The sequence below is a fragment of the Sparus aurata genome, chromosome 22, assembly GCF_900880675.1.
Source record: "Sparus aurata chromosome 22, fSpaAur1.1, whole genome shotgun sequence".
Lineage (NCBI taxonomy): Eukaryota > Metazoa > Chordata > Actinopteri > Spariformes > Sparidae > Sparus > Sparus aurata.
In genome coordinates this window covers 17,681,837-17,698,328 of record NC_044208.1, presented here as the reverse complement: position 1 = coordinate 17,698,328, position 16,492 = coordinate 17,681,837, and the positions used below count along the sequence as shown (strand labels likewise).

The following is a 16,492-nucleotide window of genomic DNA, read 5'->3' as shown; positions in this document are numbered from 1 at the left end:
TCATACCACTTTTTTTTTTTTATTTCGTCGAGTGTAAGTTTGATTTTTAATCATGTAATCTCAAAACCTCTCATGGGAAGAAATCACTTCAGGACATTTAACGACCCTGAGTTCAATTATTTAAACGAACACCTCCAACTACTTCATTTGAAAAAAGAAAGAAAAAAAAGCTGTTCCTTCTCTCGCTTTATTCTTTTTTTTTGCATGTGCACCTATACTGAGAATATACAGAACACACAGAATAGGGATGCTGTGTGCATCTCTTGTTTTCATGCATTCCCCTCAATAGACAAAAACACAAAAACTCTGCAGGTGATACCGACTTGAGATTGTATTACTTTTGTTGAGGCTAAGCTTATTTTTTTAGATTGGTTTAATTTTGTCCATTGGATTAAATCATGGTGTCAGTGGTTCATGTTCTAACCCGAGCACAAAGAGTGTTGGAACATAACTACATTTAACATTTGTCATAATGTCTTTTTCAACCTATGCAGCTGTGTCACTCGTAGTGGTTTCCTGTCTCTTTGTAGTCATTTTTGTATCTTTCCCGAGAGTTTTCATCTATCTGAGGTCATTTTTTGTCTCTTTAAAGTCCGTTTTGGTCTTTTTGTGGACGCATTTGTCTTTGTAGTTGCATTTATCTATCTTCGTAGCCATTTTTTGTCAATTTGTAATAATTTTTCTGTTCATGCGTGGTTCTAAGTGCTGTATTGTAGGCAACTGGACCTGTTTAAGACGTTTCACCTCTCATCTAAGAAGCTTCTGCAGTTATAACTAACTGGGAGGGAGTTGCAGGTTTTAAACCCAGTGTGGGAGTGTCCAGTTGTTTTTGGCTGTTTGGTGTTTTTTTCATGGCTCAGTCGCCATTTTAGTCTCTTTGTAGTTGTTTTTGTCTCGGTGAGGCTGTGTTTTCATCCTCTGCGCTGTTTATTGTCTCTCTTGTCATTTCTTTGGCTCTTTGTAGTCGACCAGGCCCTTCTTAATTAGCTATTATGAATAGTATAATTACAGAGTGAAAGGAACAACATTTCAGGACAGTAGGTACATTTTGCTGTCTCATACTTTCACTGAAGTAAACTTCTGAATGCATGTTTTTTTATACTGTACAGTTATACTGCCATTTTGAACTGTACTCTTTCACCACTGCAGCATATACACTATGTGTGTATGTGCGGCTGTCAGTCTAGATGAAACAGCATCTCTGATAAGATGGTTCTGCTGCGAAACTCGATCTTGTCCAATTCACTGACAACGCTGCAGGCCCACTGCATCGTACACCTCCCCCCGCCAACTCTGTCTCAATTTACTTTTTCCAATTGGACTGTCTATCCCCGTTTTCATTTCCATCCCCGCTCTGTTTCCCAGATGTCACTTTATCCTCTTGCTCCAACGTGTCTGCATTCATCTCTGTCTAATGTGCAATATGTGTCAAATAAAAAGCCATGGGTGTTGACATTTAGACATTAATCTAGTCAGCATCTTTTATTCACTCATGATGAATATTTAAGATCAGTTGTAGCAGCCACAAGCTCTGGTTGCTGTTATCAATCAGCACTGAACTGATTCTATGTAAACACAATTGTTAATTGCATTAGTACGTTTTACCCCAAACTTCTGCTTAATCAAGTTTAAACCATCAAAACGTGAGTCTTTTCTGTAAGAGCAGTGGGCGGTTAAACCAATTGAAACTCTTAAATGAGCGGCAGTGTGGATGGGTACAAACTCTTAAAGCCAGTTCATTCAATAAAATCTCACTTTGTTTCGAGCTGGACTCTAATAAAACTGCAATTGGCTGCCAAGTTTCTGCTTGGGAAGACCAGATGGTCCAGAGATAATGAACAGTGCATTTATCAAGTAAGCTGCTCCACGCCTCCTTAGAAATAGACAGTGTTGTGCTTGGAGATAACACTCACCCCTCAGTTTGAAACTTTTCTGCTGAGGAGGTTTTTTTCTTTCTTCTGCTCAACAATAGAGGCTCTACCTTCTGTTCCTCTGTTGTCTTTTATCCAAATGTGATGAGTCACAAAAAAAGAGCCCACACTGGTATGGAATTAATTGTATTCATTAACTAAAAGTAAGAGGACGATGAACAGTTACTGTTGGATTTGAGCTGCCTGAACAGAAAACGTCTTACAAAACATACCTCCAAACTGATTTGGAGATACTGTTATATATTTTTTACTAGTACAACAGTACCTTCTTTTTACAATAATACACAACACAATACCAAACATGCTTACAGGTAGTCCTCACTGCTGCTCAACAGAATCTACGTTAATGTAGGCCATAAATAGATTTAGATTGGCACTAAATAATCTAACCTACTGGATGTAGACTGTTGGAATTAAGTAAATCATTGGGGGCTTATTCCCCCTTTTCGACAGCTGTCTGCATATAGGCTACCGTTTTCAAAATCCCATCTCTACATGAAACCACAACAACCTCCATGCTAGCAACCTACACGCTGAAACTAGCAAGTTACTCTCACTAACGTAAACAATCTAGCAGCTGACACCTTTTCTTTTGCAGGGATTTGACCATTCTAATAGACTCATGTCCTCACATGCAACCAACCTTCCCCGGATGCTATTGTGCAGAGGCAACGTTGCTGCGTCCTGGGTTGAACTGCAAATCGCCAAGACCTTTGTGACTGGTTTAAAGACATGCAAACAAGCCAGAGCTTTTTTCCCCCCTATACCTGAATGGGAAATGATGCAGGCAGACCTTTATCCAGTGCTGATACAGTGCTGTGGAGACAGCCATTAAGTATGTCATTATTTCATTATTGGCCAGATCGCCCATTTAAGGCTTCATCTCAGTTGTTTCTGAGCAGGATGCGACATGGGATTGTTAAATGTAGTCAAATTAAGTCAGAGCTTAATTGTTTCCACTTCCCCAGTGTGTCCTCTCTCTCCCTCTCTTCTCCCTGTGTGTGTGATTACCTGTGGGAGACAGGTGTGCTGGAGACGGAGCAGAGCAGAATCCGACAGCTGTACCTAATCCTGCAATCGAGCCTGCCTTCTTACGCTGAGCCCTGCGACACTCACGCTGCCAGATGCCATCCACTGTTTAAGTCACGTCTACATTTGCAGCCATGTTACTCTGTTACCTTGAGCCTGAATATAACTCTGGGCCTGGTCTCCCTGGACTCTGTTCTGTCCGCTCTGGACCAGCCTAGCTTTACCCAAAACTCCCACCTGTTTACCTTGTAAATAAAGCTACACCTTTTGAACATTTATCTGTTGACACCCTGTCTGCGTCTGCACCGGGGTTCACCTGCATTGCTGCCACATAACAGTCCACACTGCAACATCTCGACAACTATTGGACAGATTGCTACTAAATGATCTTTAGGTTAAATCCTGATGACTTTGGTAAACATCCAACACCAGTGAACATTTCAATTTATCCAATACATTTGCATGAGAGCGTTGTCTTTGTGAGCATGTAGGCATGTTTGACGTTAGCATTTAGCCCAAGTCCTTGTTCAGAGCTGCTGATGTGTACTGTTACTCACGGATGGAGCCGCTTCAGATGACCAAACCACAAAACACATGTGGACGAAGTCAAGATTTGAACTTGTGTTATCCTACTTTTCTGTTTTAGTGCATATTTTGTTCTTACAGTGCCAGATAATACTCTGTAGTTAGAGAACTTTCCCGTGGGTTGCTTTACTTTGTACAATTGATTTTTGAGCGAATGTGCGGTGCCGTGTCACTCTGGAGAGGGAATCCTTCAGCAGAGGAGTTACAAGCTGATGCACATGAACACACACACAAGCAGCTAAAGAGGAGTGGGCGCTGATATGCTGTATATTTTCTTTCCCTGAAGGCACGCACGGCAAAGTGAAAACACAGCTTTAGTAACGGATATGATTTTTGTCCTATATCCCTGTGTGTGCACGGGGATTTGTTTGTTCCTTCGTCACACTAAATCCATAATACTAACGCATAAACCAGAGTAAAAAACGGAAAGTTATAAAATTAGGTTCTATGCAATAACTGTGGATTCTGATGTTCTCATTTTGGCTGCTGGAATTTCAGCTTCCTTCCAACTAAGTGAGCAAAGCCAGTATTCTGCACAGATCATCATTTATTCAGTGTACTCAGAGATAGGAAAGCACCTCCCTGGAGCAGCCCCGACTCTTTAAAAAGTGGTGAAATCAGACTATTTTTAGCACCAGAAATATTCCAGTTTGTGCCAGGCCCGAAAGCGGCTGCTACTCCTCGCCTCCTTACTGGCGGCCAAGTGGTCAGGTTGAATCTAATGCATGAACTTGTGTTATAAGAGTCTTTAAATCTCCAGGGAATCACTTGATATGAGTCCTGTACTACAGAGTGTGATGTATATTAGTTTAAAAACCTCACCCTGATAGTGATATGCTCTCATATAACAGACACGCCTGACTAACTTCACAAACTTGATTACCGAGGGAAGTTTTGTGGATGTGACCTCACTGTGGTCTCTTTACTCTCTTTGGTCAGCCGCAGCCCTCCCTGGAGTTCAGAGCCCTGATTGGGCTGGTTAGGCTGTCAGGGGAGAGCTTGAGCAAGAGCATCGAAAGTCACACAACTACAACTCAAACAGAAAACTTGCGCTTATATACTTTTGGGATGGCCAGCTGGAGAAGGGCAATGCCAAAATTTGTCAGATTCATAACCTTTTGCTTTTTGACTTATTGAGGTAGTGACTTCACACAACGACAGGCTTCAGGGCCCCTTGACCTCTTGGGCTCATTCAGAAATCCATCCTTGCTCACATGCCACAAATGTTTTGGGACTCCTGGCCCCTCTAGACCTCTACCCCCCTGGGCTTGGTAGACCCCTGTATAATATAGTTGTTATTACACCAAACCAGTCACATTTTAAGCTTAGAGGGTACTAAAATCACAAATTTATTTTAAACTTAAAAATCAGGGGCCCCAAGCAGCCGCTTAGTTCAACCTCAAGCTGGCCCTGGGTTGAGATAACACCAAGATCATGATGTTTGCCTTAAACAAGAGTTCGGAGTGCCTTAACGTAACCACAGAAAGTAGGAGTGTGAATCTTTGGCAATTTCACGACTCAGTTCCATTTGACTGTCACAGAATTTCTCTCCAAAATCTCATGCTGGGATAAAATGAGTCATCAGGTTTATGCCAGTTAGACTGCATGCTGGCATTAAAGCAAACGGGAAAAGCATCGACAGGCTCTATCAACCAGCATCTGTCAGGTCAGTAATGATGCCTGGCAGCAAGCTGCTGTTTGCGTGGCTTCTAGTTGCCCCACGTGAGTGTCACAGGGATTCCTTCTGTCATCACTTTCTACTGCTGCATTTCAGCGGCGTCTTCGCAATTTAATGTGGAAAATCCATAATGGACAAATTGTTGCATGGCTGGTGAGGAGGCTTCAGAAAAAAATGGATCAACTCTTTGGGGAACACATAAAGGCATCTGCTTTTCCTGCAAACAGGTGAGTAGCGTGCTAAAGGAATTAAATCTTAAATGCCATTACAAGACAGATCACAACTCCTACGATCAGTTCAAGGGGTTTTTTTGTCTGGTGCAGCCCTCAGTCATATGATGGCTCCCCAAATTGGCACTCAGTCATCAAGACTTTGAGATGTTCTGAGCGGATATTTCGAAAACTAACACAACACATCGTCGGTGAACATTTTTCTGACACAATCAGCATCAACATTTTCCAACTTGGAGCTAGATTTTCATTAAAGGAGAACTCCAAACGACTTTCCACATCAAAGTCTGTTTAGAGGTCCTGGGGAGTATTAATGCATATGTAAAAAAGTTTTTTTGGTTCCAGAGGGAGCTGTGTGAAGTCTGCTAAATTGCTTCTAGTGGTGTCAGTTGGTGCTGATAACTGCAAGTTTTAAAACTCAGAGAAAAACTCTGGAGGGTTGGTGAGTTACAGAGAGGTGAGCATATCACATCTCTGTCCTCCGCTCCTCATATCGGCTGAAGGCTAGTAGCTCGAGGCGACATTACAGTATCTGCTAAAAGAGTGATGCACCAGAATCTCTGTCAGTAACAGAGTTGTATTGTGGGTAATGTCGGCGCCAGGCTTTTGGCAAGGCTGCCTCCATTTTATCTTCTTTGTTAGCTGCCCATGTTATGGACATGCTATTCTAACTTACAGTGTTTCCTCATTACGGCGATAACAACATGGGACAAAGCAACAGCACACAAAATGCTATTTGTTGGGGGACAGGTCTGAAAACGGTAAGTACACAATTACCTAGAAAAGCCATGAAAAAGTTATGAGATTCCGAATTTAAAGCATTCCAGGACTCTCATTGAAGCGGAAGCTAGTGGAGAAGGAATATTCCTGCATTCATTATATTTGCATAATAATTCCCCTTGCCTTGTCTGCATAGTTGCAAATCTCTCGGCATCTGTTTTGTAAACTACACAAACGCACATTCCTTGTTCAAGCTCTTGTGTTTACCCCCTCGCGCCGTCACTGCTGCACTCGCACTGACATGGACACACACACACACATATATACATAATTATATATATATATATATCTCCGCTCAGTGAACCCTGTGGCCACATACCGTACTTTCAGGGCTTTCTGTTCTTTGCTCCAGTTATGTCTAGCTGGTGAGGGGGAAGCCCTGGTGTACTGCAGCTAAAAGTCCCACCATGGAATGAATAATGAATACAGATTCCCCATCCAGCCTATCCGCGCACTAGTTCAAAGGCGTTCTGCTAGTCCATGCATAAAGCAACGAGACACACAACTCTATGCTAATGGCCCCCTCAACTCCAGGGGCAGGACTGAGCCTACTGAACCATGCAAATGTTTCAGTTGCTGAGGATGAAGATGTCAGATGAGGAGGATGTGATGAGTGTTTGTTGGGGGGGCAGCGGTGGCCAGGGCAACTAGGCGCGAACACTCGGGCACCAGCCGCATGCAGCGCACGCACAAATAAACACCGACTCAGGAGCTACTGGAAGCACAAGTCGTCCCAAGGGAAGCCCGGACATTTTATTGATGCTGAGTGATGCTAACGACCTCCCAAGCTCTACAGGACTGAGACGAGAGCATCGGGTGAGGCTGTCACAAGAGATCACGTATCAGTGGCAGCTACTCAGTTCTATACCCGTTACTGCAGTTCGGCCTCGGGAATAATATAACTATAATAAATATTTCTGACACATTTCTGCCTTCTGTCTGCTTTTTTTTTCTTGTATCGCACCCACAAAAACAGAATTCTTGCAGCGGGCTCTTTGAATATATGTTTGGGAGTGTGTGCGCAGGACTAAGGCCAAATGTGACCAGTCATTTAGCCATTTTCCTGATTAGACTAAAAACAAAAAGCCCCACTTATCAGCAAAGGAAGCAGCACTCTGCTTGTTAGCCCATCAAAGGAAAAATGTTTTTCTTTGTGAAAGCTCGCAGCTCAGAAAGAGGAAAAAAAAACCTGTAGTCAAACCTCCCATGGGAAGGTGTTTGAGGCTCCCTGTCTTTTTGTTTTCCTTCTGTCATTCCCTGACTTCACCCCCTACCTCTGTTCTGTCTCTTCTGCTTCCACTCTGTGTGGATTTCCTCCCAACACATCTCTCTTGATCCCTCAGGCCTCATCTCTTTCATACCCCTCACCCCCCTCTCTTCTCTCTTACGACTCTTTGCATTTGAAATCCATCATAAAGCTGGCTTCTCGGTGTGACAGGAGCCTGGAGGAATCCTATTGGGAACATTTCCCAGCATCCCTCAGCCGCCATAGGGAGACGAGGCTGACCAGCCAGAACCAGGATGGCTCAAGTGAAATCCGCAGGATCCCGGAGGCTTATCCAGGTCTGTGCTGTTGCTCGGAATCATTTTTCAGTTTTTATATCTACTAAACTTTCGCTGTCGAGTTAAAACTACCTCAGAAAGGCTCTTTATGGGGCCAACTCTTCCTCACTGCGGCAGTGGAGTGTCTGGTTTAATTACAACAGAGCAAGTGTTCGATGTCATGCATGGGTGGAAGCCTCTACCTCTGCACCTCCTCTCAGACCCTGATAGGCCTTCAGTGAACATGGAGAGGGCCATTAGGAGACATTTGACTGGACACCGGCCATTTGCAAGTGAGAATCAGCAAGATTTTGTGTTTGAAAGTGAATTAGGGTGATGAGACGTGAAGCTCGGCTGACTCCCTGGCTTGCACTGTCGCCTCACAGCATGAAGATCCTGGGCTCCTGTCCAGTCCAGTATCCCATTACATCCATGTATGAGGATTCTGCTCCTGCTTATCTACGTGCAATGCCAACGTCAAGTGCCACCACAGGAAATAGTCCTTAGCCCTTTATGTAGCCACACTGAAGACCTGCCCAAAGTGTAACATGCTTTTAACACAATGCATGATGGGATGGAAATCATGCATTATATCTTGGATAAAATAAAACAAATTCAAAGTATATTTACTTAATAAAAGCCCTCCAATGCCACCCTCTTGAAAACTTGATTGACATGATAATTAATCATGTCATATTTATTAACTATGTCTCATCTAAATATCAAGCAAATTTGCTACATGCTGTAGCAAAGCATGCTACACAAAGCCTAGTTTCCTCAGAAGTTGGCAATACAATCTATGTTACACATGGCTGTAGAGGTCATGAAGCAGAAACCTATTGCCTTGGCCATCTGCGAGGGAATGTGGAAATTAATCACATAGGAGCGGGAGTCTTGTGGGAATGTTTTCTATATCTATAGATAAGGACTAACTTCTTAGCCACTTCTTCCACAAAGAAGATGATGGTTTTGTGCCCTAAGCCTCATGTGACGTTGTAACTACAACGTTTGGCTACTAGGTCGAATTGGTTATAAAGCCTAGGGCATGTCACAGCCTTTTTCTCTTAGAGTTAAAACAGCTTATTCTGAAAGAAAATTTCCATCTCCCATTAAACGGTTAAGTCTTTTTTTTTTTTTTTTAAAAGGCCAAAACCAACTCAAGCCAGGAAACTGAGGAAGTTTTTTGGAATTATGCCGTTTCCTGATACTTCAAAAATAGCCATAAACATATGTTAATGGCAACAACGCCAATATCATAATGCCAGGGGAGGTGAGAGGTGAAGAAGCTGTTCTTCATTCTTCATGTTAACGTAGATTCACTGTGAAGTGTTTCCAAGGAAGCTACTTTTGCACAACTCAAAGAGCTGGAAATGTTGCATTCAAATTAATTCATCTGTCAATAGCAGTTAGAGATGTTATCAGTTACAGTAAGAAATTGTGTGGGCGTAAATGGGATATCTTCCTGTACTCACTTATGTCTAATAAGGTTGAGTTGTATTAATGCCATCACTTAAATCTACGAGCAGACATCCATCCAAGTCAAGAGTAACGGCCACATTATCTACGTAATGGCTAATCATCATCGACTCACCAACAGGTTCATTAAAAAAAAAGCCTGCAGCCTGGTTATCTGCACTAGAACGGCGAGGTTGTGGCTTCTATTAACTTAAGAGATAATTACCGATGGGTCATTACGTAGGTGGGTTGGTGTGTGACGGAGTAAATGAAGACACTGACCTCATTAAAGTGAGCCACGTCATCACAGTTCTCTGCCACGCGGCTGTAGAAGGGCAGACCTGGAAGAAGAGGAGGAATTTAGAGGCTAAGAACAGATCAATTGTTCAATAATGACACTACAATCATTGTCAATTCGGTCTGAGGGGGTGGACGCACAGCATGAACGGAGCCTTGTTTCTCAGCTTCACTTGCAGATTAATCAACTCGCAACTCCTCAGTGTCGTGGTCCTGTCATTCCAGTTTCATTTTATGTGTTTTTTGGGGGTTTTTGTGGTGTCTTTTTCTCCACACATGCATTGCATCTCCCTCATCAGCCCAGCCCTGTTCCCAGTCAGGGCCCTTGAATGAAGAGAGCCGCGATAAGGGAGGTCCCGTGAGGAACAGAGACTTCAGAAAAGTTCCAGGAAGTTCCAAGCGAGCAATTCAAATGCATGAATACAGAGACACAGCAGTACGATATTACTTTGTCCACTGGTGCAGATAGAGATGATGCGACTCTCGCTTCCCGAGGGTTTTGTTCCCAGTGTTCTTTCTAGCCTATCAGCTCCTTCCCTGCTCTCTTGGTCCCTCCACTCATTCCCGAGTTTCTCCGCCTTCTTCCACCTGCGCCTCATCCCTTCATTGGGTAATTTTGTATTTAAGTCTGGCCAAAACCAACAAGTCCAGTTATTAGCTCGATGTTTGTTGAGTCAGCTGTTGTGTTTCCCTGATCCTGTTGCGTTCGCCTGTTGCTGCCGTTGAAACTAATGTATCTGGTGTCTCTTGAAGGGGCCCTAGGTTGGTAACATCGGTAAAAACCTCCTAACACATGATAATTAACTATTGATTTCTGTTAAAATAGGCTAACATTAGTCTCAGTAACTTCACTTAAGTAGGATTTCTTAATTTCTTTCGTATCCGTTTTTATCTGTCTTGTCTTCTGTCTTATTAACCTTTTACATGTTTCCCTGTCTGTTCCAACAAACAGCTCGTCATCAAGCTCTGCTGAAGCCTGATTATGTCCCACAGATTTCAATCAGGTGTGTTGGAGCAGGGAAACATCTAAAAGACGCAGGGCAGGGGGCACAAGGAATAGGACTGAAAAACACTGGTTTGGTGGATCATATCTAAAACAGAAATAAAAAGGAAAAAAGAAAGATCTGGACACTTCTTCTGCCCTGGTCTGTCTGGTACAGGTTGGATACATGAATCTATAATCACAATAAGCTAGATTTATCAACATTAAAACGCTCCCATTACTATCTCAAATCTGTTTACAATTGAAGACAAATTATCGCCTTAAGTACCTGAAAAACACACAAATGAGCAGGCCTGCGTGGGACCTCAGGAGATGGAAGAGAAACGCAGGCAATTAAATGGCTATGATATGACTCACTATGCGACAGGATGAAAACAGAGCAGCAAACACAGAGAAAAAAAAAAGACTCTTGGCAGAGTCGAAAATAAGATAAAAGAAGTGCGATTAAAGAAAACGGAATGCACAGAATTTCCACATTGTCTCCTTAAATGATCGTGATAACAATCATATCCTTGTGCAGTGTGTATTCAAGTACACGGGACAGTAACGTGACTCACTCATGTGTGCCACAGTGCCGCCTGTGTTCACCTGGTTGCTTTGTGATGCTCATGAATGGTGCCAGACTGCTGCTTTGTTGCACCCATTTGCTTTGTGTATCTGAGGCTTTGTGTGGGTGTTGATGTTTGTTTGGGTGCATGTGGACAGATGATGTGTGCTGACACACATCCATGTGTATATATAATGCAGTGTATATATACACAAACAGGCACAGGGACCTACAGTGTTAATTACTGAGCCTGCCACTCAGGCTGTTCTAATGAGTTTGAACAGAAATAAGTAGATTCTGCTTGGCTCGGATGTATAATTAGCATTATTTGCGTTGAAAGTGTTTTTCACAAGACTTAATTCGTATAATTCTATGAAAATTAGCCACATCCAACAATCAGGATGTGGCCTTAATATCCCAATATTTTATTTATGAAATGTTCTTAAAATAGAGCTTGGTTAACTCGCATTGAACGATGGCATTTCATCCACACTGTACATGTCAGTAAGAGCCTGCACTCATCAGAAAAAAGACCATTTAAGTTGAAAATGAGGGCAGGTTAATATGACCTATATTTACATTTGTTGTTGGGTAGCAATGTGGGGAGAAGTAGTATAAAGTCTGCAAAAGGAAGCCGGGTTAAACAACCTCAGGAGTTTCATTCAGGGAAAATGCCCAGTGTGAAAATCCAGAAGGTAACAGGGAGTTCTCTTAACTTACTAATATAGTGAAGTCACGTTCTATACCACATACCATGTTTATAAATTTAAAGTTACAGAGATAAAGGGGTTTTTACGTGTGATTTTAACCCCAACCACAATGCCTTCCTAAACCTAACCATGTAATTTTGTTGACTTAGCCCCAAACTGCGCCCTTATACCAAAAGTCTACCAGTGTGATGGTATCGTGTTGTTTGAAAATAGTGATGAATGTTGTTTTGTGGCACGCCTACAACCTATGTAGTTCGATGCAGATGTGTTGGTCTGCACTCGTGATCAACAGGCAAGCTGTAATAACAAGCATGTCAGGGTAATGCAAACTTCAGCTCAGATTAACTGCATCTCGCTCAAGTGGCGTTTGGATGTAAAAAACCAACACCTGTTGAGTTTGGGTCGGGCTCAGTTCCTCCTCTCTCGGACTCAAGTCAGACCGCAAAAGCACTTTATTTATAAAAACGAAAAAATATTTAATCACTAAGTGGGTAAACGCAAGTATGTCAGAACAGCTCAGAAAATTATCCCAAACAATAACGATATGATATCAATGTTGCCCAGTGCTCAGCCATATCAAAATCAACCACTTTGGACTCCAGTTCAGAGTCTCTTTCACACTTCTTCCCAACACTCCACTCTCTCTCCATCCACACCCTTTGAAATCCTTTTTTATAAAATAAACACCGCTCAAATGTCAGAGAGGGAGAGAGACAATATCCCTCCTACATTATTCAAAACAGAGGCATATCTGTCATACCAGCGTTTCCATCTAACCGAGACGTGGGCTTATAAAAGTAGACCATGTGAAACTTATGTAAGGTGCTCCACACCAAACTAAAACAACACCCTGCTAATCAGGTCGCCTTTCGGCCTTGGATGGAAGACGGTGAGAAACAAAGCGATCGAGAACAGCGCGAGGATTGCAGCAGTGAAATAATCGACCTGTGGTGGAGGAAAGGAAAGGGATGGAGAGATACATACTCGGTTCAAGCAGGCGAAGTGAGATAAAAGGAATAATAGGGTGGAGAACACTTTAAAACCCAAGCTGACAGAAATGATGGTGCACAGAGATTCTGTCTGAGCTTTCCTTTAGTTTTACCAGAGCTAAAGGTCTATGTAGAATACACAGCACACAATACAGACTTTGTGGATGTGCATTAATGTTAAGGTTGTAATAATACTCTCACTGTATGCCTCATCTCATCTTTGTTGTTCCATACTGTGATTTAATTTAGTCTTATTTCCTTACCGCATAATGAGAATTAAAAAAAAAGACCATGGGCAGCACCATGCAACGCACGGTAAATCTCTGCTCCAGCACAGGATGCAACAAAGGATCTTCAAAGTACCACAGGGAAGAAAATGAATTCAAAAGATGTGTCTAGGTTACAGAAGATTGCACAAAGCCTCTTTTTCAGTCCAGAGAATATTGAAGATTTAGAGCTAAAAAGACGACAAACAAGCGTCCGAGCTGCAGCGTGGATGACAGACAGAGGCGGACTGAGAGAGGCAAGCTGCAGTGGAACATCTTTAAAGTGGAAATCATATTTTCTAATTAAATTCCAGAGTGTACACGTGATCCTGCAGGCTACCCCAGTGGATATAAGCAACAAGAGCCGAAGTGTCACTCTTTGATAAAGCCAAGAGCTACAGATAACAGCGAGAATTCATCAAAGACTAGTCAGGAAATCAATTAAGTTTGGATGCCGTGCCTTTGAAGAAGATTTTATTCATTGGCCTTGGTTGCAGATGATAACGAACCACATTGGGAACTCTACAGTCTTCCTTATCTTTTCTATTATGTGACGCCTTGAATGCAAGTAGTTACACATTCATGTGGTGTCGGAATAGTCGGAAAAGTGAGCCTCAACCTTGGAACAACTGCGAAAATGACAATTTCAGTATCAATTTATAGTTATTGTTCTCAGTGTGGTTGGCCCTGTAATTGCTGTCCAGACAAAGTAGCATTGAGCCTTATATCAAGTCGGATAAAGTATATTATAGTGTTTTTTCTGGGATATTTTGGGTCCCGAGTTTGTGACACAAAGCTTCAAACAGCTGTCAACATTTCGTTGAAACGATCTGAGCAATAAAACCCGACATCATCTTTGTATTGTACTGTATGTCCATTTTGTTCCCACATCGAGACATAAACCGGCAATTATGAAGTAAATGTTGATTGCACCATGTAATGGCTACACTGTACAGAGTAACGACACCATCTGTGTTTAGCTTCGTTTCGTATAAACCACTTTGCAATTTTATCTGCCACCTGGCGCCAAATCTCCTGGGAAAATGAAGGCTGACTGGAGATCCAGTGAGGCTGTAAGACTGGCCAAATTTAATCTGCTTTCACATCCCCATTATAGGCTAAATGGATGAATAAACTGACAATTTGTCTGACTTTTGTTGTTGGAGGTTGCAACTGAGTAAAACAGTAACAATCCAGATGTCTCTTCAACAGCGGAGTCAACAGTAATATCACTTGGAAACGCTATGTGGTGGGAAAGTCATCCGCTTCCACTTTTAAAAGGTAATGACCACACTGGGCAGTGGGATCACCTGAATGCAAGGTAATTCACTGATTCATGGCTTTTAATTCCTCAAAATATTAAAGATGTTTGATTCCAGACATCTCGTGTTTTTACACATCCCATCAGGTCTCTTTGCCTGTCTGAAAGAACATGTGGTGCTGGCCTCGCGTGCACACACATCTCCCAACCAGCCTCTCTCGTGGTCTTACATGGTTTGACGTGCCCAGGAGGGGCTCCTTCCTGGCAGACCTTTTCCTCTCCAGACAGGAAGTTGGTTGAGCTGAAAGCACTCAGGAAGCGCTACTGATAGCCTGCAGGGAAAAGCTGCCAAACCCCACAGTAATTGTGTCTGGGCCAAATACTGTGAGCAGAAGAAGAACTGCTGCACCACATGTATCATGTATGTACATTAGTAATACCTATCGTTGTGTCTTTCAATGCGATTAAAAGGAAGAAAAACGACATAGAGAAATGGAGGCAGGGGAAAGGCTTATTTCAGGATGTGAAGAGGGTGATAAAAATGTCCAATATAAAATGATTTGACCATCTGTGGCAGAGTAATGAAGACATTAGCCCCTGTAACTTGGAAACAATACATTTTCCTAGTGTTTTGCAAATACAGACCAATTACTCAAGAGAAAACAGTACAGTTTGAAATTAAACTAATCATATGGTGGGCGCTGGTGATTCAGTATACAATAGGTTTGATCCCAGCTCGTATCAGTTGTTGCACTGCTCGCTCTCTCTCTCTCTCTCTCTCTCTCTCTCTCTCTCTCTCTCTCTCTCTCACTCTCTCGCCCACCTTTCCTGTGATTCTCTGCTCGCTGTTATCTAATGAGCCATAAATATCAAAATGTATAACACACGCTTAGCAGCTGACCACTCAGATGAACAGATGTAATTCTTTCCCTTTTTAATTCAACCTCACGCCTTCCAACGCAGGGCTAACCTACAATCTATATCGCTATCTAAAGGCTTCTAAAAGTAACATCATAGTCAGGTTACTTCAGACGTGTTGTTTGACGAGAGAAACAACATGTCTGAAGATAGCCATAATACTAAGCAGTTCAGTGATACTATGGAGGATTATCAAAGAAGTCCTGTTAGAACTGGGCTGAGGGGAGGAGAGGGGGGCCAGCTCACAATACAAACTAAAGAAGGACATAAATGTGTATGTGCTGTATGAGAATGGGATAATACTTGAGTCATGAGTTTTATCCATGTTTTTTATGTCAATTAACGTAAGTGAGCAACTAAAAGAAATGAAGGACCAGCTCACTACTTAACAAAAATGTGAGCAAAAATGTGCATGTTTTTAAAGTGGATATTATCAATATTTCCCATAAAGATCATATGAAATAATTATGACAATGTGAAAGGGGACACTTGTAAACCTACTGAGAATGATCTCCTGAGTCTCCAGCTGGCTTATAGTCAGTTTTAGCTCATTCATTTGCTTCTCAGCAGCAATTGAACTTTTTTGATTTACTCTCCCTGCTCTCAAAGAGCTGTCCTTAGTGAAATAGCTCTAAAATATTTCTAAACGACCTGCTTGGCACCAGCCCCAGTTTCTGCCTCTCATGTATTAGTATATAGCCTATCTGGGCCACGAGTGTAACCATCAGTTTCTATTAATTATGTTGAAAGAACCAGTGTAGTATAAAAAACCCAAAAGTCAGAGTTGAATAAAGTAAAGATATCGTGTTAAAATGTAACTTGTGTGACTTAAGTACTTGAGGAAAAGTCTGAAAGCAACTGATTTGTACTTAAAGTACAAATAAACTCTACATATATTTACATGTATGCTAATAATATATGCTATGGTTCAACTTTTGGCCTGGCTAAAGATTGGATCCGATAATCATCATTTTTCAGAATCATTGTGTTTTTTATTTGATTGTCAATAAAAAACATTAATAGAAATATGTTCTACTTTGGATCTGATGCAGCAAAAAATAGTACAATATTAACCTCTTAAATGTGTTGGACTGGAAGATACAGTAGGAGAAAATGTCCCGCTGGCTACCTGGATCACGAGCAGAATCACCCTCCAGACAGACTGTTTTTTCACACAGGCTGTTCTCCGATAATCTCTGGAAATACTGTCTGAACACCGGCAAGTGTATTTACACCCCCCTCGAGTTCATCCAACAACATCCGGTTAGCTT

General features: G+C 42.1%; 1 protein-coding gene across 13 annotated transcripts in view; it reads right to left on the bottom strand.

Moving 5' to 3' along the window:
- Nucleotides 1-16,492, bottom strand: part of otofa (otoferlin a) — a 105,610-nt gene that overhangs the window by 86,667 nt on the left and 2,451 nt on the right. For 12 of the 13 annotated variants that reach the window (XM_030404790.1, XM_030404792.1, XM_030404801.1 and 9 more), the window contains exon 2: nucleotides 9,513-9,571. The exons of the other annotated variant lie outside the window; for it this stretch is intronic. In XM_030404790.1, coding sequence (XP_030260650.1) covers nucleotides 9,513-9,571 — 59 coding nt within the window. The remainder of the gene's footprint in view (nucleotides 1-9,512; nucleotides 9,572-16,492) is intronic. 13 annotated transcript variants of the gene reach the window in all.